General features: G+C 43.2%; 1 protein-coding gene across 1 annotated transcript; it reads left to right on the top strand.

The window, feature by feature from the left end:
- Positions 1-319: 319 nt before the first annotated feature.
- TMEM52B (transmembrane protein 52B) lies at positions 320-5,886 on the top strand. The gene is made up of 5 exons (XM_048822119.2): positions 320-847; positions 1,520-1,563; positions 3,124-3,162; positions 3,605-3,765; positions 4,476-5,886. The coding sequence occupies exons 1-5, from the start codon at positions 794-796 to the stop codon at positions 4,718-4,720; spliced, it is 543 nt and encodes a 180-aa protein (XP_048678076.1). The 5' UTR covers positions 320-793; the 3' UTR covers positions 4,721-5,886.
- The last annotated feature ends 15,743 nt before the right edge of the window (positions 5,887-21,629 follow it).

Genomic DNA, 21,629 nt, shown 5'->3' with positions numbered 1-21,629 from the left:
ACCAGAGCAAAGGGGAGAGGCACCAGTTGAGGAGAAGGGAGCTCTGCATATTCAGAGTGAGGGGTGTGTGGAGAAGTTTTTAGATATTCCATAACACCCCACCCCCCAGTTCTGCCCATCCTGTGCCAGCAGGAATGTCCCAGGTGCAATGTGCTTTCCATTCTGATTCTGAGCTTCTGGTTAGACTCAGCAGGCCAGAACAGCACAAGTATAATGATGGGAGGGTGTTGAGGGAGGGGAACAGGAGGGGTCACATCGGAGTAAAGCAGAAGGTGAACAAATGACCTTCAAACTGCACCAGTCTCCCTGGATAAGGGGGCGGGGAGAGAAGTAATTGGGAATAAATGAGGTCAGAGCAGCTTCCCCCCCGCCCCCCACAGAAGAGAGTTCTCCATTCTCCCTTCTTTCAGGATCATGGGTACATTTTTCTCCTTGACTCCCTGAGCTAGATCAGTTGGAAATAGCAAAGCTAAGTTACTGGCATCCTCAGTTCTTTTCATGAAGTGACTGGATAGTGTTTGGGCTCTCTTCTGAAGGGAGAGAAAGAGAGTAACAGAGAGAGACAGAAAGACAAAGAGAGAAGAAGGCAGACAAGTGTGCATGAGAGGGAAAGACAAACCCAGAAGGGTGCAGAAAGCAGTAGAGGAAGAAGAAGAAAGAAGGAACTCACTCTGGAAAGGGAGTTTCCCTGCTCCTCACCCCACTGTGAGGACTGGCGAGGATGAACTGAAATTAGGAAGGAGGCACTGGCCCTAAGCTACATGAGACAGCAGAGTCAGCTGTTTTTTTCTTCATGGGGATCGGTAGCCCGCTCGTGACCGTCTCTGCTCTGGCAAGTCTCTCTTGGGTGAGTCACATCACAGGTTCCTCTTTGGCAGACTTTGGCCTCTGCTGGGGCACTGTATTACATCAGAAAGTTCAAGGGGATTTAAGCCAAAGATAGATATGAAGTAAGAATTTCCCTGATATTTAAAAGTATTGGGGAAATAAAGTAGGGGCAGAGGAGAATTCAAAGCAGTAAACAGGATGTTAGGATGTAGAGCAAGTGGGGATAAGTGAAGCAAGAGAATTGGGGGGTTAATAAAATCTACATTGAGGAATGATAGAAAATGGGGTAACTGAAGATCCATCAGCACAGTGTGGAATTCAGATTTGTAGTGGGCACAGTAAATAATAGGATATTGATGGGTCTATATTTTTAGGCATAGAGGGGAATTCAGATCTGTCATATAGGATGTAGAAAGCCGGTAATAGTCTGTGGAAAGAGAGAACAGAAGGGAATTTAGGTCTCTAATGGAGGCAGGGGAAGGTAAAATATAAATTACGTTTGCATGGGGGAGAGGAGAATTCAGATTAATGCTGGTGTGCGTGAGAGGGATGAAAGAGAGTGGGTAACTGTGAATCCATGGGTGGGGGCATTAGGATTGGCATTGGGGTGGATGAGAGAGATACTGAACACAGGACATCAAGGAGACTAAGTGAGGACAATTCACCCTGATTGCCTTTACTCTCCTTGTAGTTTCCCCAAGTGAGATGTGAAGAGGTCTGTGTGAATGCTGAACAGTGAGTATACACATCCTGCATTCTTTTCAGAAGAGGTTGAGGGCGGGAGTGACAGACATGGGAGGAATCTCAGCTGATGGCCTTGTCTCTCACCAATGGAGTTTGCTTTAGTTAACAGTATTGGTAAATCGTGAGCAAGCATTTTCCAGGGCCAGAAAGTTTGTTTGTTAGATCTGAGTTACTAATTCTTAACATACAATTTATTTTATGTATTTGCCCTGTCTTTATACTTGCAAATTGTCTGATTTTTATTTTTTCAGGGGTATTGGTTGTTTGAAAACTTTTGCCAAGAAATTTCTGGGATTAATTTTTGTCCTATCACTGTTTTTCAAGCAGTTCATTGTAAGGATTCAATATTCAGAATTTGATCAACTCTACTAATTATAGGTAAAGAAATGTGCAGTGCACCCACTTCCAAAAAGAGGGTGACAAATTGGGAGAGAAATTCAAAGAAAAACAACAAAAATAACGGGGCTGGAAGGGCTGATTTATAAAGAAAAAATAAGGAAGACGCAGACATGAGAACTCTCTAGAAGTATCTGAAGGATGTAAACAGAATAACATAGTCACAAAGTGTGTGTGTGACGGGGAGAACTTGGAGAAAATGGGATGAAGCTGAATAAAATTATTTAAGGAATTATTTAAGCTCAATACGAATGTGGACACAAGAACAAATGGATATAAACTGGCCACCAGGAAGTTTAGACTTGAAATTAGATGAAGGTTTCTAACCATCAGAGGAGTGAAGTTTTGGAATAGCCTTTCAAGGGGAGCAGTAGGGTCAAAAGATCGATCTGGCTTTAAGATTAAACTCGATAAGTTTATGGAGGAGATGGTATGATGGGATAACATGATTTTGGTAATTAATTGATCTTTAAATATTCATGGTAAATAGGCCTAATGGCCTGTGATGGGATGTTAGATAGGGTGGGATCTAAGTTACCCAGGAAAGAATGTTCTGTAGTATCTGGCTGATGAATCTTGCCCATATGCTCAGGGTTTAGCTGATTGCCATATTTGGGGTCGGGAAGGAATTTTCCTTCTGGGCAGATTGGAAGAGGCCCTGGAGGTTTTTCGCCTTCCTCTGTAGCATGGGGCACGGGTCACTTGCTGGAGGATTCTCTGCTCCTTGAAGTCTTTAAACCACGATTTGAGGACTTCAATAGCTCAGACATAGGTGAGGTTTTTCACAGGAGTGGGTGGGTGAGATTCTGTGGTCTGCGTTGTGCAGGAGGTCAGACTAGATGATCATAATGGTCCCTTCTGACATTAGTGTCTATGAATCTATAAAAGAGAAAATTTGAGGCTGGCCATTAAGAAAAAATTCCTAGTAATGAGATTTATTAGACTGAAGAATAGTCTCCTCAGTGAGAAGTGGTGGAAGCTCCATCATGTGACTCATTTAAAACTTATAGTGTAGACCAGTCTCCATCTTTCATCAACTGGAGTGAAGATGGGAGTTGGCATGGTAGATAAGATAGGATCAAACAGGGAATTTCTCCATCCCATATTGCTATGATGTTATGTTGTTAACTCTTTCTTTCACCCTCTTTTTCTCAGCTGCTCAAGCACTGATTGGGTCCGTCTCTGGTACATCTGGTAAGTTTACACTTACATAAATATCATTTGTATATTTGTCACTTAAGTTAGCAAGCAATTGATAGAATTAAATCTGATCCTTTAAGTGACAAAAAATCGAACAATTCCTCCCTTCTCCTCTTTCCCTCAGTTCCCTCTAGTGTCGTGAAGGAAGTATTGTGTTTTCCTGTTCCTTAGTATTAGATAACACGTCAAACATGAACATATCTCTTTCCCTCTTCTCAGTCATGCATTTTTATTAAATGCATTAGTTTTATTATGAGAAATGTAAGATGTACAACATTCATGATTTCACAGCACAGATGTGCAGCTGAGTGCTTTTTTCTTTTTAAAGGACTCTTTAAATGTTAGTAAAATGAGTGTGATCACTTCTTAGAATCCATTCAGTGTCTGTACATAAAGAAAAGGTATGGCAATAACGCTGCTCCCTCTCTCTCTACAGGCTGGTGGTGGCGATTGGTGGGCTGCTGCTTCTGTGTGGCCTGGTGTCAGCCTGCATGAGGTGCTGCTGCCGGCAGGCAGGGGAGGAGTCGGGTTCCCACCCCTATGAGGTCACAGTCATCGCCTTTGATCATGACAACACTCTTCAGAGCACTATCACTTGTGAGTGTGACCATGCAGAAGCCAAGGTAGATGTAGAGAAGGCTGAGAATCCTTGAACATATTCCAGAATCCAGAAACTGAAGGTCTGAAAAATTCAGACCTTTGTATCCCATGAATTTCAAGGGCTAGATCTTCAGCTGGTATAAGTCAGAAAGCTCCACTGCGGTAAATAGTGCTACATTGATTTACACCAGCTAAGGAGCTGCCCCCTTAAGTCTAGAACCCATAACATACTTCAAAGTGCCAAATTCTAGAGCCCCAAAAGTTTGAAACTAGGGGTTCAAGGATCAGGTCCGGTCTTAGCTACATATGGGTCATCATGTCACTTGCTGGGGTAGTAGAGGGAGGGTCCTAACAGCTGGTGTATGGGCCAGATTGCTTGATGCTGGGGAATGGGGGCATCTGCGAGTTGAGACTGGGGGATTTCATGGGATATATCTGGAAGATCCAGCTAGCTGGGAAGTAGGGAATGAAGGTGGGACACTTCTTTTGGTGGAACGAGGACAGGTCCATCAGCTGAGAGAAGCATTTGTGGAACGTTTCAGTAGAGGATGTGTCTGATGAGAAGGGATGGCCTTGGAGAAGAAAGGTGGTTGGCACTGAGTGTGTGTAGCTCGGAAAAGCCATACACAGCAAGTATATTTGTGCTCTCTGTCTGGTATTTGATGTTCCAGGGTTAGATTAACCTTTCCCAATCTCACTCCTTTCAGCTCTGCATTCTGTGTTTGGTCCTGCTGCCAGGAGGATACTGGCTGTGGCACATTCCCACAATGCCGTGCTAGGAGCACCACCCCCTTGCGGATCGGAGACCCCTCCAGTCTATGAGGAGGCCCTACATATGAGCAGGTTCACGGTAGCCCGGACCGGGCAGAGAGTCCCAGACCTGGCCCCAGTGCTAGAGGAAAAGCAACAGGCATCAGCTGTGGAAGACGATTCACAACAAGACCTCCCCTGATGTGAATGCACCCAATTTCTTTCTTTCTTTTTTTTTCATTTGGCCAACAATGCAGAGTACTAATATTCAAGGGGAGGATCCAAAATCTGTTCTAGGTGGGCTCAGGAATACAGTTCAGGTTATTCTCCTCTTTAATCTAATGTCCTGACCAAAGAGAGTAACTCAATTTCCTAATACTTTATGACTCATAATATTTTCATGGATCTCTCTTGATACCTCACTGGGATCTTTTATTGTTAATTAGTTATTGTTATTCATTATTATTATTTATTACTTTCATTACACACATCAATAAGATGCCCATCACCGTAGTCTCTAGCACCATAGTTAGTGCCTTGCATCATGGCAGCAGGGTTATTCTGTTGACCCACTCTGCTGGCAGTTGTTGGTGTCCTGCAGGAAGATGCTGTCTAATTCCTGATGGCTCATTGTGGCAGGTGTAGCTCAGTCACTCCAACTGGGCTGTATGGGAAGTGGGAATGGTTATTTTGCTAGAGGGAGACAGGTGTAGGACACAGAGATCTGATGGAAGAACACTAGGAACAGCCAAGATTAGGGAAAGAGCTTGAGGTGGAATTTGTGTTTTATTATTATTAAATACCTTCTTAATAAAGACACACCCCAAGAAAAGGGTGAGTTTAACCTTATACAGTGTTTATATTTTGGAGCAAGGTGGTAACACCACCTGCTTATATACAGTACATAACTGTGATCATATAACACTGTAGACACATGCTGTGCTTTATAGACCATATTGAAAAACAAGAGGCCCAGTCCTGAAGAGCTTATATTTGAACTCAAAAAAATGTGTTATGTGGGATAACAGATCAGAGATGGGAAGGGGCAGAAACACTGCTGGTACAATAAACTCAATTAATGTGTATCTGTGTATTATTACTAGGCTTGGAAGGATTAGATTTTTTATCAGCAAATGTCAGTTAACATCAATTTCAACATACACTCACAAATGGACAAAAAATATTTCCATTGATAATAATAAAAATTTACAGATATGTCAAGTAAGAAAAATGCTGCATGAGAACTTATTAGACTTTGATTCAAGAATATTTGTGTGCTCTGATGTCATATTGACAATGTGTGGTTTAATGGTCATAAAACTTTAACTGTTTTTTCAATGTCTGTCAATAAAAAATTGTTTGACCTCCCTCCATTGTCTGACCTCCCATAATTTCCTGCAACGGTGGAAAATTTAAATAGATAAAAATTAGGGCTGTCGATTAATTGCAGTTAACTCACATGGTTAACTTAAAAAATTTAATTGTGATTAAAAAAATTAATGTGATTAATCGACATTTTAATTGCACTGTTAAACAATAGAATACCAATTTAAATGTATTAAATATTTTTTGATGTTTTTCTACATTTTGAAATATATTGATTTCAATTACAACAGTATACAAAGTTGACAGTGCTCACTTTATATTATTATTACAAATATTTGCACTGTAAAAATGGCAAACAAAAGAAATTGTATTTTTTAATTCACCTCATACAAGTACTGCAGTGCAATCTATTTATCATGTAAGTGCAACTTACAAAGGTAGATTTTTTTATTACATAACTCCACTCAAAAACAAAAGAATGTAAACTTCAGAACCTACAAGTCCACTCAGTCCTACTTCTTGTTCAGCCAATCGCTAAGACAAACAAGTTTGTTTACATTTATGGGAGATAATACTGCCCGCTTCTTATTTACAGTGTCACCTGAAAGTGAGAACAGGTGTTTGCATGGCACTTTTGTAGCCGGCATTGCAAGGTATTGACATGCTAGTTATGCTAAACATTCGTATATCCCTTCATGCTACAGCCACCATTCCAGAGGACATGCTTCCATGCCAATGATGCTCTTTAAAAAAATAATGCATTAATTACATTTGTGATTGAACTCCTTGGGGGAGAATTGTATGTCTCCTATTCTGTTTTACCCACATTCTGCCATATATCTCACGTTAGAGCAGTCTCGGATGATGACCCAGCACATGTTGTTCATTTTAAGAACACTTTCACTGCAGATTTGACAAAACGCAAAGAAGACACCAATATGAGATTTCTAAAGATAGCTACAGCACTCGACCCAAGGTTTAAAAATATGAAGTGGCCTTTCCAAATCTGAGAGACAAGGTGTGGAGCATGCTTTCAGAAGTCTTAAAAGAGAAACACTATAGAACCCGAATCACCAAAAAAGAAAATCAACCTTCTGCTGGTGGCATCTGAATCAGATAATGAAAATGAACATGCGTCGGTCCGCACTGCTTTGCATTGTTATCAAGCAGAACCCTTAAATATATTAATTATTCATGATTCTTCTTCAAATAGATAGTATAATAATTTTCAACCAATGGACAGTCTGCAAACTGCTCCTTGGAATAGCTACTTTTTCTGGTGTGTGATTGATCATCTAAGTTACATGGTATTGTTTCTGCTCACTAACTGGATGGTGGAAAAATGTTAGACATAATGGCAAATGACAAACAACGGTGATGAATTAATGACACATTTATGGTGTGAATATTCAGACAAATAAATATTCACCTGCCTAGCTATATAAATATAGCCCCTGTAAGCTTAGCTTTTGATCACCTCACAATCTTTAATGTATTTGTCTTCAGAATATCCCTGTGAGGCAGTGCTGTTATCCCCATTGTACAGATGGGGAGTTGAGTCATAAGAGACTTAAGTAACCTGCTCAAGGTCACACAGGAAATCTGTGATAGAGTATGGAACTGAATCAGCATCTCAACTTACCAGGTGAAATCCTCCCCAGATCCATGAACATTTTCTTGAATTATCCACTGTCCAACTGTTTGCTACTAGTAAGACCCCATGTGTAGAAGCATACCAATGCCTCATGAATATATTTGCAGATCTGTTTTTCCATTATTCAACCAGCTCAAATTATTATTAATAATTATTTGTGTAGACTTGATAAATCTATTCTAGTTGCTGATCTTTAATATCCACTCAAGACCCAATTAATCCATTATATTGTTTCCTGGAGATTTCAGGTTTACTGAATAATAAAGGCCAGGAACAGAGTCATTAGAATCTGTTGACTCTGGATACAACTCTGCCAAGTGCACAAAGTTCCAGGAATCCTTGAAGATCTTTTCCACTTGGAACATACCATTCCTTTACTTGCTCCACCCCTTTTCTGGCTCTGAATAGAACAGCCAAGTTCTTTACATTTATGTTGGTTTATGTGAGCATACATAGACACTAGATGTCAGTCTTGCTCCACTTGGCAGGAATGGTATCTGAGCACATTGTAATTTCTATGTGGATTACAGAATAATAGAAATGCAGGGCTGGAAGAGCTGTTCAGAAGTCATCTAGTCCATGCCCCTGCACTGAGACAGGGTTAAGTAAACCAAGAACATCCATAACAGGGATTTATCATTCCACAAACTCCTTTGGAAGCCTGTCCCAGAATTCAACTATTCTTATAATTAGAAAGTTTTTCCTACTATCTGACCTAATCTCCCTTGCTCCAGTTTCTTGTCCTACTTCTAGTGGACCTGGAGAACAATAATCACCATCCTTTTCTTTAACATATTTGAAGACTGTTATCAGGTGGCCCCTCAGTCTTCTCCCCACAACCCCCATCTACTCAGCTGGTAACCCTATTAGAGAAGGAAATGGTTGGGAATGATTTGTTCTTGACAAATCCATGTTGTCTATTATAGTCCTCAGAGTAACAGCCGTGTTAGTCTGCATTCGCAAAAAAGAAAAGGAGTACTTGTGGCACCTTAGAGACTAACCAATTTATTTGAGCATAAGCTTTCGTGAGCTACAGCTCACTTCATCGGATGCATACTGTGGAAAGTATAGAAGATCTTTTTATACACACAAAGCATGAAAAAATGGGTGTTTACCACTACAAAAGGTTTTCTCTCCCCCCCACCCCACTCTCCTGTTGGTAATAGCTTATCTAAAGTGATCACTCTCCTTACAATGTGTATGATAATCAAAGTGGGCCATTTCCAGCACAAATCCAGGGTTTAACAAGAACGTCTTGGGAGGGGGGGGAGTAGGAAAAAACAAGGGGAAATAGGTTACCTTGCATAATGACTTAGCCACTCCCAGTCTCTATTCAAGCCTGAGTTAATTGTATCCAATTTGCAAATGAATTCCAATTCAACAGTCTCTGGCTGGAGTCTGGTTTTGAAGTTTTTTTGTTGTAATATCGCAACTTTCATGTCCGTAATCGCGTGACCAGAGAGACTGAAGTGTTCTCTGACTGGTTTATGAATGTTATAATTCTTTCAGAGTAACAGCCATGTTAGTCTGTATTCGCAAAAAGAAAAGGAGTACTTGTGGCCCCTTAGAGACTAACCAATTTATTTGAGCATGAGCTTTCATGAGCTCAAGCTCATGCTCAAATAAATTGGTTAGTCTCTAAGGTGCCACAAGTACTCCTTTTCTTTTTGTTATAATTCTTGACATCTGATTTGTGTCCATTTATTCTTTTACGTAGAGACCGTGCAGTTTGACCAATGTACATGGCAGAGGGGCATTGCTGGCACATGATGGCATATATCACATTGGTGGATGTGCAAGTGAATGAGCCTCTGATAGTGTGGCTGATGTTATTAGGCCCTGTGATGGTGTCCCCTGAATAGATATGTGGGCACAGTTGGCAATGGGCTTTGTTGCAAGGATAGGTTCCTGGGTTAGTGGTTCTGTTGTGTGGTGTGTGGTTGCTGGTGAGTATTTGCTTCAGGTTGCGGGGCTGTCTGTAGGCAAGGACTGGCCTGTCTCCCAAGATTTGTGAGAGTGTTGGGTCGTCCTTCAGGATAGGTTGTACATCCTTGATAATGCGTTGGAGGGGTTTTAGTTGGGGGCTGAAGGTGACGGTTAGTGGCGTTCTGTTATTTTCTTTGTTAGGCCTGTCCTGTAGTAGGTGACTTCTGGGAACTCTTCTGGCTCTATCAATCTGTTTCTTCACTTCCGCAGGTGGGTATTGTAGTTGTAAGAATGCTTGATAGAGATCTTGTAGGTGTTTGTCTCCGTTTGAGGGGTTGGAGCAAATGCAGTTGTATCGCAGAGCTTGGCTGTAGATAATGGATCGTGTGTTGTGGTCAGGGTGAAAGCTGGAGGCATGTAGGTAGGAACAGCGGTCAGTAGGTTTCCGGTATAGGGTGGTGTTTATGTGACCATCGTTTATTAGCACTGTAGTGTCCAGGAAGTGGATCTCTTGTGTGGACTGGACCAGGCTGAGGTTGATGGTGGGATGGAAATTGTTGAAATCATGGTGGAATTCCTCAAGTGTTTTTTTTCCATGGGTCCAGATGATGAAGATGTCATCAATATAGCGCAAGTAGAGTAGGGGTGTTAGGGGACGAGAGCTGAGGAAGTGTTGTTCTAAGTCAGCCATAAAAATGTTGGCATACTGTGGGGCCATGCGGGTACCCATAGCAGTGCCACTGATTTGAAGGTATACATTGTCCCCAAATGTAAAACAGTTGTGGGTAAGGACAAAGTCACAAAGTTCAGCCACGTGACATTATCGGGGATAGTGTTCTTGACGGCTTGTAGTCCATCTTTGTGTGGAATGTTGATGTAGAGGACTTCTACATCCATAGTGGCCAGGATGGTGTTATCAGGAAGATCAGCGATGGATTGTAGTTTCCTCAGGAAGTCAGTGGTGTCTCGAAGGTAGCTGGGAGTGCTGGTAGCGTAGGGCCTGAGGAGGGAGTCTACATAGCCAGACAATCCTGCTGTCAGGGTGCCAATGCCTGAGATGATGGGGCGCCCAGGATTTCCAGGTTTATGGATCTTGGGTAGTAGACAGAATACCCCAGGTCGGGGTTCCAGGGGTGTGTCTGTGCGGATTTGATCTTGTGCTTTTTCAGGGAGTTTCTTGAGCAAATGCTGTAGTTTCTTTTGGTAACTCTCAGATTGATAGAGCCAGAAGAGTTCCCAGAAGTCACCTACTACAGGACAGGCCTAACAAAGAAAATAACAGAACGCCACTAACCGTCACCTTCAGCCCCCAACTAAAACCCCTCCAACGCATTATTAAGGATCTACAACCTATCCTGAAGGATGACCCAACACTCTCACAAATCTTAGGAGACAAGCCAGTCCTTGCCTACAGACAGCCCCCCAACCTGAAGCAAATACTCACCAGCAACCACATACCACACAACAGAACTACTAACTCAGGAACCTATCCTTGCAACAAAGCCCGTTGCCAACTGTGCCCACATATCTATTCAGGGGACACCATCACAGGGCCTAATAACATCAGCCACACTATCAGAGGCTCATTCACTTGCACATCCACCAATGTGATATATGCCATCATGTGCCAGCAATGCCCCTCTGCCATGTACATTGGTCAAACTGGACAGTCTCTATGTAAAAGTCTCTACGTAAAAGAATAAACGGACACAAATCAGATGTCAAGAATTATAACATTCATAAACCAGTCGGAGAACACTTCAATCTCTCTGGTCATGCGATTACGGACGTGGAAGTTGCGATATTACAACAAAAAAACTTCAAAACCAGACTCCAGCCAGAGACTGTTGAATTGGAATTCATTTGCAAATTGGATACAATTAACTTAGGCTTGAATAGAGACTGGAAGTGGCTAAGTCATTATGCAAGGTAACCTATTTCCCCTTGTTTTTTCCTACCTGCCCCCCCTTCCTCAGACGTTCTTGTTAAACCCTGGATTTGTGCTGGAAATGGCCCACCTTGATTATCATACACATTGTAAGGAGAGTGATCACTTTAGATAAGTTTCAGAGTAACAGCCATGTTAGTCTGTATTTGCAAAAAGAAAAGGAGTACTTGTGGCACCTTAGAGACTAACCAATTTATTTGAGCATAAGCTTTCGTGAGCTACAGCTCACTCATGAAGTGAGCTGTAGCTCACGAAAGCTTATGCTCAAATAAATTGGTTAGTCTCTAAGGTGCCACAAGTACTCCTTTTCTTTTCACTTTAGATAAGCTATTACCAGCAGGAGAGTGGGGTGGGGGGAGAGAAAACCTTTTGTAGTGGTAAACACCCATTTTTTTCATGCTTTGTGTGTATAAAAAGATCTTCTATACTTTCCACAGTATGCACCCGATGAAGTGAGCTGTAGCTCACGAAAGCTTATGCTCAAATAAATTGGTTAGTCTCTAAGGTGCCACAAGTGCTCCTTTTCTATTATATTCCTATTATCCTCCAAGTGCTTACAAGCCGATTATTTAATAGATTCATAGATTCCAAGGCCAGAAGGGGCCATTATGATCATCTAGTCTGACGTCCTGTATGACAGTCCATAGAATTTCCCCAAAATAACTCGTAGAGCAGATATTTTCAAAAAACATCCAATATTGATTTAAACATTGCCAAGGATGGAGAACCTACCATGACCCTTGATAAATTGTTCCAATGGTTAATTATTCTCACTGTTCAAAATGTATTCCTTATTTCCAATCTGAATTTGTCCAACTTCAACTTTCATCCATTGACTGGATCATGTTATATCTGTCTCGGTTAGATTGAAGAGCCCATTATTACATAGTTTTCTCATTGTGGGTACTTATAAACTGTAATCAAGTTACCCTTTAACCTTCTCTTTATCCATTAAAACACCAAATCTTTTTCAGAATCACTGCTTCCCAGGATAAAGCTCCCTGTCTTCTAAGCCTGGCCTACATTCTTTGATCCTAGATGTATCTACTGTATTTATGTTTAGCTGTATGAAAGCATATATTGTTTGCTTGCACTCAGTTTAACAAGTGATCCAGATTGGTCTAATTCAGTGACCTGTCCTCTTCATTATTTACCAGTCCCCCAATTTTTGTGTCACCGTCAAACTTATCTAAGTATCTTTAACTTGTTCTTTCCCCATTCTGGCTTGTATTCCTTCCTCCTTGTTGTTAATATTAGTTGTGTTAAGTATCTGGTCACAATTAACCTTTTTAGCACTCAATAGCACTGTAATTTTTGGTTCAGTGTGTTTTCATGGGATGAGGGGGAAATTAACCTCACCTATCATAGGGCTATGTCCTACTACTGTACTTTGACTTCAGGTGGACACCTGCAGAAATAATAACTAGACCTCTCATAATGGACCATCTATTCAGGGCTCACCCGGGCAAGACAGAACAGAATGCTGCTATTTCAGACCCTTTGAAATGTGTTCAACCATTGAAAAAATCACATGAAAGAAAAGGTGTGTGGAGTAATGCTAGTGACTGAGTAGGGGATGTTTTTCTCTCTACGTCATTACTGACCTCAATGGCCCAGCACTAGGGGGCACTGTTCTCCAAGGAGTAGTGTGAGTGACCCAGCAGGGGTTACATTAGTCTTTGAATCTATACTGACCACAATATCTCAACCTAGTACTAGAGAGCACTATGATTCTGGAAGTTGTCTCCTTCACATAAGACTTAAAAATAAGAACCTAATCAGTAAAGATCCAGTAGTAATAGTAATCTATATCTCTTACATAACACTTCTCATCAGAAGCCCACAAAGCATCATTCACAGGTAGGTTAGCATCATTATTCCCATTTTACAGATGGCGAAACTAAGGCACTGAGAGGGAAAGTGATTTTCCCAAAGTCATCCAGCAGCAGAGCTGGTATTAGAACCTAGGTCTCCTGAGTCCCACTTCTCAGCTCCATCTTTTAGGCCTCACTGCCTCCCTTTTTGAAAGAATAGGAATATTCATTCCAATGACTGGACTTAATACCTGTTTATTATACTTAATTACATTTAGGCTCCCTCGATTCTTCCAGAAGATCCTAAGGGAATATAGCATTTTTCTTTAACTCCATTGCTAATCTGTTGTTTAGTGATGCTGTATGCTATTAGACAGCTGACTTGTTCCACACCAGAGATGACTGCATTTCATTGACGGCTATGGACCTTGAGTATACTTTGTATGGCAGTTTATTAGTGATAAAGCTCTCTGAAACCCTTTGAGATTACAAGTGACATATAAATGTAAAGTATTATTAAAGACAGTGAAGGCTCTTTAACTGAATAGCTAATAAATGAATACAGCATTTAATCAAATATGTTCTTTAATTAGTGACCTTTTTCTGTACCTGTGAGTAGTAACTGCAGCTGTGACATGGATAACTCTTAAATAAGGCATAAGATGCATAAAGACATTAGAATAATTACCTTGTTAATCATTAAAGAATTATATGGCTTGCTTAATTGTTATGTAGTGTTACTGATACAGAATGGCTTCTACGTTCCACTCAAGAGATGGCTACATTTTGGCACATATACTCTGCACAGTATTTTCTTATTCTTTAAAAGGAAAAAAACAACAACCGTTCAAATGATTATCCTTATTAATAAAATAAAAATAGAAGTAATACTTAAAATATTCAATCAAAGATCTCAAAACACTTTACAGACATTAACCCATTAAGTTTCACAAGTTCCCTGTATGGCAGGTAAGCATTTACTACCCTCCATTTCTGAGGCACAGAGCAGTTAAGTGACTTGCCAGAGACTGGACCCCCTCTTCCCTGCTCTAGCCATTAGGTAATGCCTCCTCCCTTACAAGGAACTGCTTATCCATTGAATGAGGGAATGGGCTGGGAGCAGAACAAACACAGAGCAATTAATTTCAGAGCAGAGAGGAGGAAGCAGAAGCATTTCACATCATTCTTTAGTGACCATTCCAGCCAACATATGGCACAGTATTACCCAATTCCTAGGACAACTGATTATCAGCTTCAGGAATTGTTTAGAGGGGTTGTAGTTAAGTGGCACCTTTGAACGAACGGTGTGAATTAAGTAGGTGTAGCATTTGAGAAAGAACAGAATCCAAAATGCCACTGTGATATGCAGGGGCACTAAGGGTGTGTAGTCCCTTCGTCCTCAGTGGACGAGAAATAACAACTGTGAACCGACAGACGGGGTGTTGCAACCTTGGGGTTTGGCTTTTCCCCAGTGGTGCTGCTTCTTGTAATGTGTAGAGCTGCTTTCCAAAATCCTGTGATTGTACTAGCTGCAGCTGTTTCAGCAGCTGGAGCTTAGACAGAACCTTTAGATCAGTTCTGCAGATGTGAAAAGCTCTTTTGCAAATGTAAGAAGCTACAGAAAATAGAAGTGTCAAACTGGGTCCTCAGCATAGGCAACACAAAGCCCTCACCTAAGAGTACAGATGGAGAGGTTGGCATCTGCACAATTAGCCATTGTCTGCTGGAAGTGGCTAACTCGGTTCCCTAGCCCAAGAGCTAATGGGCTCATAGTGGTTCTGGGATAGTTAACAAATCCAGTGCCAAATGAAACTTGTGTCATAAGTGACACTGGTCACCAAATAGAGAACTTCCATGTAGTGCTCACGGACAGCACACAAAGCAGAATTAAAAGATACTCTGGCAGCAAATACACCATCTTTCTTTGCTTTAAAATACAGGGAAACCACTCAAACTTCCCAATATTTTCTGGTGAGAGGAAAAGGCTTCAGCATGCCTGATGCCACGCTGAGGAAGAAAAATGTTGGCCTCTTGTGAGATAAATGGAGGCCTATTGTGATAGCCACATGGGGCAGCCCCATATGGCAAAACAAATGGTCCATGTGAGAGATTATCACCTCTGCGGTAGTAGTTTCTAATGGAATGGCATCCAGCCATTAAGGATGGAGGTCATGAATCACAGACAGTTGATGGCAATGAAAGGCAGCTGTAGAGCTAACAACATTGATGCTGCAGGCACAAGCAGTTGTTTATAAGGTTCCCCAGGATTTCTGATTTTCCCCACAGGGGCCTCTCTCCACATTCTTCTCTCTTCCCTTGTTTTCCTTACTCTATTCATGCGGAGATTCTGTGCCAAATAATTAAAAATTCTGCGCACAATATTTTAAAATTCTACATTTTTTTTTGTCAGTATAACACAATATAATCACTCCAGTTTCAATTATTTTGGTAATTTATTTCAAAATACCTGTCAACAATTATGTTAACAATACAGACAACAAAAAAAGATTCCCCCAGCAGTAGAGAGTCAAAGAAACACCTATGACAACCCATTTCCAGTTGAGGGGTGCAGGAGGGGGCTGCATGGGTCTCCCCAGGTCCCAAACACCTGCATCCCCCTCCCTCCAGAGCCCAACCATGGGAAACCCCCGGGTCCAGACATCTGCAACCCCTCTCCCCGAGCCAGCTGTGGGGCACCTCCAGGTCTAGACATGTGCACCTCCCTCCCCCCAGAGTCAAGCCATGGGGCACCCCTTTCCCCCCAGCTTCTTTACTGTCCCACTGGGGGATGAGGTGTGGTGTGGCCCTGCCCTTCCTCATCCTGCTCTGGTAAAGTGCATCCCAGACCTCTCTGTCCCCGGGCAATCAAGCCAGGCAGCCAGAGCATGCAGAGCCTCCATTCCCACCGGGCTTGGCACTCCACTCACTACCAGCTGGTGAGCTGGGCTCTGCAGAGTCCAGCAGTCCCTAATGGCCGCCAGCAGCACTACAGCCCCAATTCTGCGGGGGAAACGTAAAATTCTGCACAAAACATTAATTCTGGGCAAATTCTGCATTGTGCAATGGCACAGAATTCCTGCAGGAGTATTATTCGGAGTCTTACTGAAGATGAAGATACTGGTTGAATGGCAGAGCTTGTGTTAATAGGAGGATTTAGGATTTCTGTGCTTTTGTCCAAGGTACACATACAGTATGAGGGTTTAGAAAGCAATTTAAAAGTGGTGTGGCAAATGATATCCCTGCTGACATGCTTATTTGGCCTGCTCTCTGCTGCAAATTTCTAGATTCTGCCAGCCCTAATAGCCGTCTCAGGTATAAGGAGTGACTCCTGCCCCCAACTCACAGAGACACATTATCATCCTTTGCTGAATAAGGGCTGGAAATGTTCTCCTCTCCCCTTGGCTGCTTTTCTGTCCCCCAGTTCACTTCTGAGACATCAGTGCCATTTTCCGTTTTACTAGAGGTCACTATATTAACAGCTTTGGACACAACGACATCAAATAACTGGTCATAACTGACTGCCTCTTTCCCTTTTGCTCACTTTTTCATTAAGTCACACATTTTATACACGTATTCTCTATGACTCATCTTATCATATATTTTGAGGTTCCTAAATCTTAGTGGTATCCCTTGAGGTAATATGAAACCTTCGCAACACAGCTTTTTAAAACTCATCATATTTCAGTGCCTCCTCCATGTCCATCTCATTAAACACGTGCAAAGCTTTTACCCGAGAGCTTGGTGATAAGTGTGGGTACCCTCTTTTCTTCAGGAATCTGATGCAGTTCACAAATTCTTTCAAGAGTGCTGAGATATTCTTCAGTACAATCCACCTCACACCTGCTTCCTCGTGGAGGACAGCACACCACTCATGGATCCGGTGGACATGCAGGGAAGGACCACGCCTTCTACACCAGTCTATTCTCCAAAGATCTGACTTACATTGATGCCTGTGGGACAGACTCCCTATGGTCAGCGCAGGCAACTGGGCAACAGCTAGAGCAGCCTCTGACTCTGGCCAAGTTCTCAGAAGCCCTCCATCTGATGCTTACCAAGAAATCTCCAGGCACTGATGAGTTGACTGTGGAGTTGCACCACATGTCTGTGGACATCTTCACCCAGACATCTCCACCATCTGGGCCGAGTCCTTAGGAAGCGGGATACTCCCTCGCTAGGTAGGTGGGACATGCTCTCTCTGCTGCCTAAAAAGGGGGATCTCCACAAGCTAAGGACCTGGCGCCCAATCTCACTCCTCAGCACAGACTACAAAGTCATAGTGAAGGCCATCTCATTGCGGCTGGAGTCCGTGCTGATGGATGTGATCCACCCTGACCAGACCTACATGATCCCAGACCGGACCATCTTCATCAACCTCTATCAGGTCCAGGACCTACTCCATCTTGTGTCTTGGGATGGTCAGTTGCTCACTCTCCTGTCCCTGAACCAGGAAAAGGTGTCTGATCATGGGTATCTTGGGGGCACTTGGCAGGCATTTGGCTTCAGGACCAGCTTCATGGGCTTTCTGCAAGTGCTGTATGCTTCTGCAGAATGTCTGGTCAAGCTCAACTGGCCCTTGACTGAACCCATCACCTTCTGTCAAGGAGTGCATCAGGATTCCTGTTGTCCAGCTAGCTCTATCCTATTACTACTAAGTCCTTTTTCCGTCTCCTCTGTCAAAGGATGACAGGATTGATGCTTCAAGAGCCAGACCTGCAGACAGTCCTGTTAGTGTATGCCAACCACTTGTTCCTCGTGGCCCAGGGCCTGGGAGCCTGGTGTGGTTGTAAGCTAGACAACCCATCTATTTGGCAGCCTCCTCTGTCCGGGTCAACTGGGTCAAAAGCTCTGGCCTGGTGGTCAGGGACGGGTGGCAGGCAAGCTCCCTCCCACTCGTGCTCTCGGCTATCGGATGGGGTGTGGGTCCACTGTTCTATGTGGGCATCTACCTTTCTGCCATCAATCCCTCCTCACTGGAGAACTGGGTCAGTATCAAGGCCAGAGTGACTGACCAGTTGCAAAAGTGGATGGGGCTGTTCTGATGCCTTTCCCTTTGAGAGAGGGAGCTGGTGCTCAAATAGCTGGTCCTGTCTATGTTCTGGCACTGGTTCGACACACTGAGACTGCCCCCAGGAACCCTGACCAGCCTCCAGAAGAAGATCCTGTAGTTTTTTTGGCTGGAGCTGCACTGGGTCTCTGAGCCTTCCTCTGCAGGAAAGTGGGATTGGGCAGATCTTGCGGAGCTCAGACAGCACATGAGCTTGTCCACCCTGAACATCCCCAGTTGCTTGCTCCAGGAGATGAGGGTAGCCTTGCATCCAGTCTCTAATTTTTTCTTGGAGTAGGCCCTGCAGGAGGGTGCTCCCCACCTGTCTCTCATCCCTGGCCCTCTGGACCTTGTCATCAGAACCCTGCCCCTGAGCCTCCCTGGCCACCCCTGACACACCACCTGAGCTGACTGCACAAAATCCAGTCAGTCTGCCTCCAAACTGCACACAGGAACCATCTGTACTTTATACTATTCAATTCCCTGCCATTGTGTCCAGCCCTGATACCAAACCTGTTGCCACCCAAAAAGGGTGAGGAATCCTGGTGGGCCAGTCTGTATCCCATGGCCTGCTGGGGATATTAGTTGGCAGCTCTTTCACAGAGCCATGAGCACAGGCCTGTTCCTGTCATGGTTCACCAACTCCTCTGACACCTGCCTCCTTTGCAGCAAGAGGTAGACCCTGGTGTATATCAATGCAGAGTGTGCCAGGTTGCAGCCCCTCTTCCAGCTCCTCCAGAACCTCTTACTGAGGTTCAAGCTGCATTTTTCCCCATACCTCCTGATCCTGGCACAGGACCTCCTCGACAATCTCCTCCTGGCACTGGCTAAGATGCCCATCCCATCACCACCATATCAGGAGGAAGAAGTTGGACTGGGGGAGGCTTTTCGACTGTGTGGTCTATTTCTAGTCCCTTACCCAATCACGCCTCCCAGCAGAGTTCCTCTGGGCAGTGTCTACTGATTCCCTGGTAGCTTTTGAGGAACACTGGGCACTGTCAGGGGTTCTCTGTTCAATGTTCCCCTCTGGATCCCTGATTCTTAAGCTCTGGCCTCACCCCTGCTCCTGGTTTTTTTATTTGTTGTCCCATGTACTCAACTGATGCCTAGGTTCAGCAGTTTCTCCCTCCTTGTTTTGTTTCTCCCTCCCTGCCCCTAGTTTTGGGCAGTCCTACAGGCACCCATCCCAAGTGCTTCAAATAGCACAATACATCTCTCTGTATGCAGAGCACAGTTTCTCCCAGTTGGGTGGATTTTGGGGGAGGTTATCTGCTGGCTGAGAGTTCTCCTTTTCTAATTGACCTTGGGCTGGTGTTGCTTCTCTTTTTCTTCTTGCTCTAGTTTGAGCCTGTCATAAATATAAAGAGAAGGGTAAACCCCTTTAAAATCCCTCCTGGCCAGAGGAAAAATCCTCTCACCTGCAAAGGGTTAAGAAGATAGGATAACCTCGCTGGCACTTGACCAAAATAGGAGGAGGGAGAAAAACAAAGGGTCTGTATCTGTCTGTGTGATGCTTTTGCCAGGGACAGAACAGGAATGGAGTCTTAGAATTTAGTAAGTAATCTAGCTAGATATGCGTTAGATTATGATTTCTTTAAATGGCTGAGAAATTAAGTTGTGCTGAATAGAATGAATATTCCTGTCTGTCTGTCTTTTTGTAACTTAAGGTTTTGCCTAGAGGGATTCTCTATGTTTTGAATCTAATTACCCTGTAAGGTATTTACCATCCTGATTTTACAGGAGTGATTCTTTTTTACTTTTTACTTCTTCTATTAAAATCCTTCTTTTCAGAAACTGAATGCTTTTTTTTTATTGTTCTTAAGATCCAAGGGTTTGGGTCTGTGGTCACCTATGCAAAATGGTGAGGATTTTTACCAAGGGTTGGGAGGATTTTGGGGGGAAAGACGTTTCCAAACAACGCTTTCTTAATAAAAATAAACCCAGATAAACGTTGGGTGGTGGCAGTGGAAGTCCAAGGGCAAAGGGTAAAATAGTTTGTACCTTGGGGAAGTTTTAACCTAAGCTGGTAAAAGTAAGCTTAGGAGGTTTTCATGCAGGTCCCCACATCTGTACCCTAGAGTTCAGAGTGGGGAAGGAACCTTGACAGAGCCAAAGGCTTTCCAGCTGCACTGTTTCCCTCTCCAGCCGCATCCATTCTAGGTTCAGTTGTAGGCTTCAAGGTCTGTTTCAGCCCGGCTCCACAGCCTCTGGGTCCTCAGGCACACTCAAGAAACTTGGCTGCCTTTCATAATGCCTGTTATATTCCATGAGAAGGGTTTTCAACTTGTCCATCATTTTTTGTGCTGCAAACACCAGAGCAACCTGCACACAACTCTTGTAAATGATTTCTTGTGTGCTTAGCATATACTTCTTTGCTCATCCTGCTGTTTCTGCTGTTCTATTTCCCTTCCCCAAAATAAATTATAGAAAATAACAAACTGCAACCTTTTTCTGTGTCCATTCTTGACCTTCTCACTCATGAATCTCTCAGAATCTAATTTCCCAGGGCTGGGAGTGTGGTCCTTAGCTAACCACCAAGCTGTGTCTAAATCCTGCCAAGACTACACCACTGTGCAACCTCCTTGGGGTGCCCAGGACTGCGAGTCACTGTGTTCCCTCTTGCTGGAAGCACTGGAGTAATCTTTCTTATGGTAGCTGGGTGTCACTGCCAGCCACTCAAGCACTCTCTACTGGGCTTATGCTAGCCCTAAGTTCACCTTTGAGGTAAGCATTAAGGGCACCCCAGTTCCCAACCTCTTATAAAGCATCCACCTGCAGTGTCCAGCCCTTAACCACTGGACACTCACAGTATACATGCAGCTAGACTGGTATAACTCAGGATCAGGTCCTTTATACTATCACAACACTGAGCTATATTTATAGTGAAAACAATGATACATTTATTATTAAAGACTAAGATCTAAGAGAGAGTTAGCAAGAATAACACATGGGGACAGAAATTGTTACATTTCAACCAGGTATAATGTGCTTCTTAGAGTCTAAATTCATAGGCTCAGACTTTAAGATCAGAAGGGACCATTGTGATCATCTAGTCTATCCTCCTACACATTGCAGGTCACAGAACCTCACCCTCCCACTCCTGTAAGAGACCCAGAACCTCTGGCTGAGTTACTAAAGACCTCAAATGATGATTTAAAGACTTGAAGTTACAGAGAATCCATCATTTACCCTAGTTTAAACCTGCAAGTGATCCATGCCCCATGCTTCAGAGGAAGGCAAAACCTCCAGGGTCTCTGCCAATCTGACCCAGGGAAAAATTCCTTCCTGACCCAAATATGGTGATCCGTTAGAACGTGACCATGAGGGCAAGACAGACAGCTGGGAAAGAATTCTCTGTAGTAACTCAGAGCCCTCCCCATCTAGTATCCTGTCTCTGGC

Source organism: Caretta caretta, chromosome 1 (assembly GCF_965140235.1).
Source record: "Caretta caretta isolate rCarCar2 chromosome 1, rCarCar1.hap1, whole genome shotgun sequence".
NCBI lineage: Eukaryota > Metazoa > Chordata > Testudines > Cheloniidae > Caretta > Caretta caretta.
Note: the sequence above shows the minus strand (reverse complement) of the source record. Positions and strands in the feature narration are given on the sequence as shown.

Bases quoted from the DNA above. Each gene is read 5' to 3' on its own strand.
- TMEM52B (XM_048822119.2), top strand. From the start codon at position 794: ATGGGGATCGGTAGCCCGCTCGTGACCGTCTCTGCTCTGGCAAGTCTC. The intron at 848-1,519 runs GTGAGTCACATC...CTCTCCTTGTAG, and splicing joins CTCTGGCAAGTCTCTCTTGG to TTTCCCCAAGTGAGATGTGA. The intron at 1,564-3,123 runs GTGAGTATACAC...TCTTTTTCTCAG, and splicing joins GTCTGTGTGAATGCTGAACA to CTGCTCAAGCACTGATTGGG.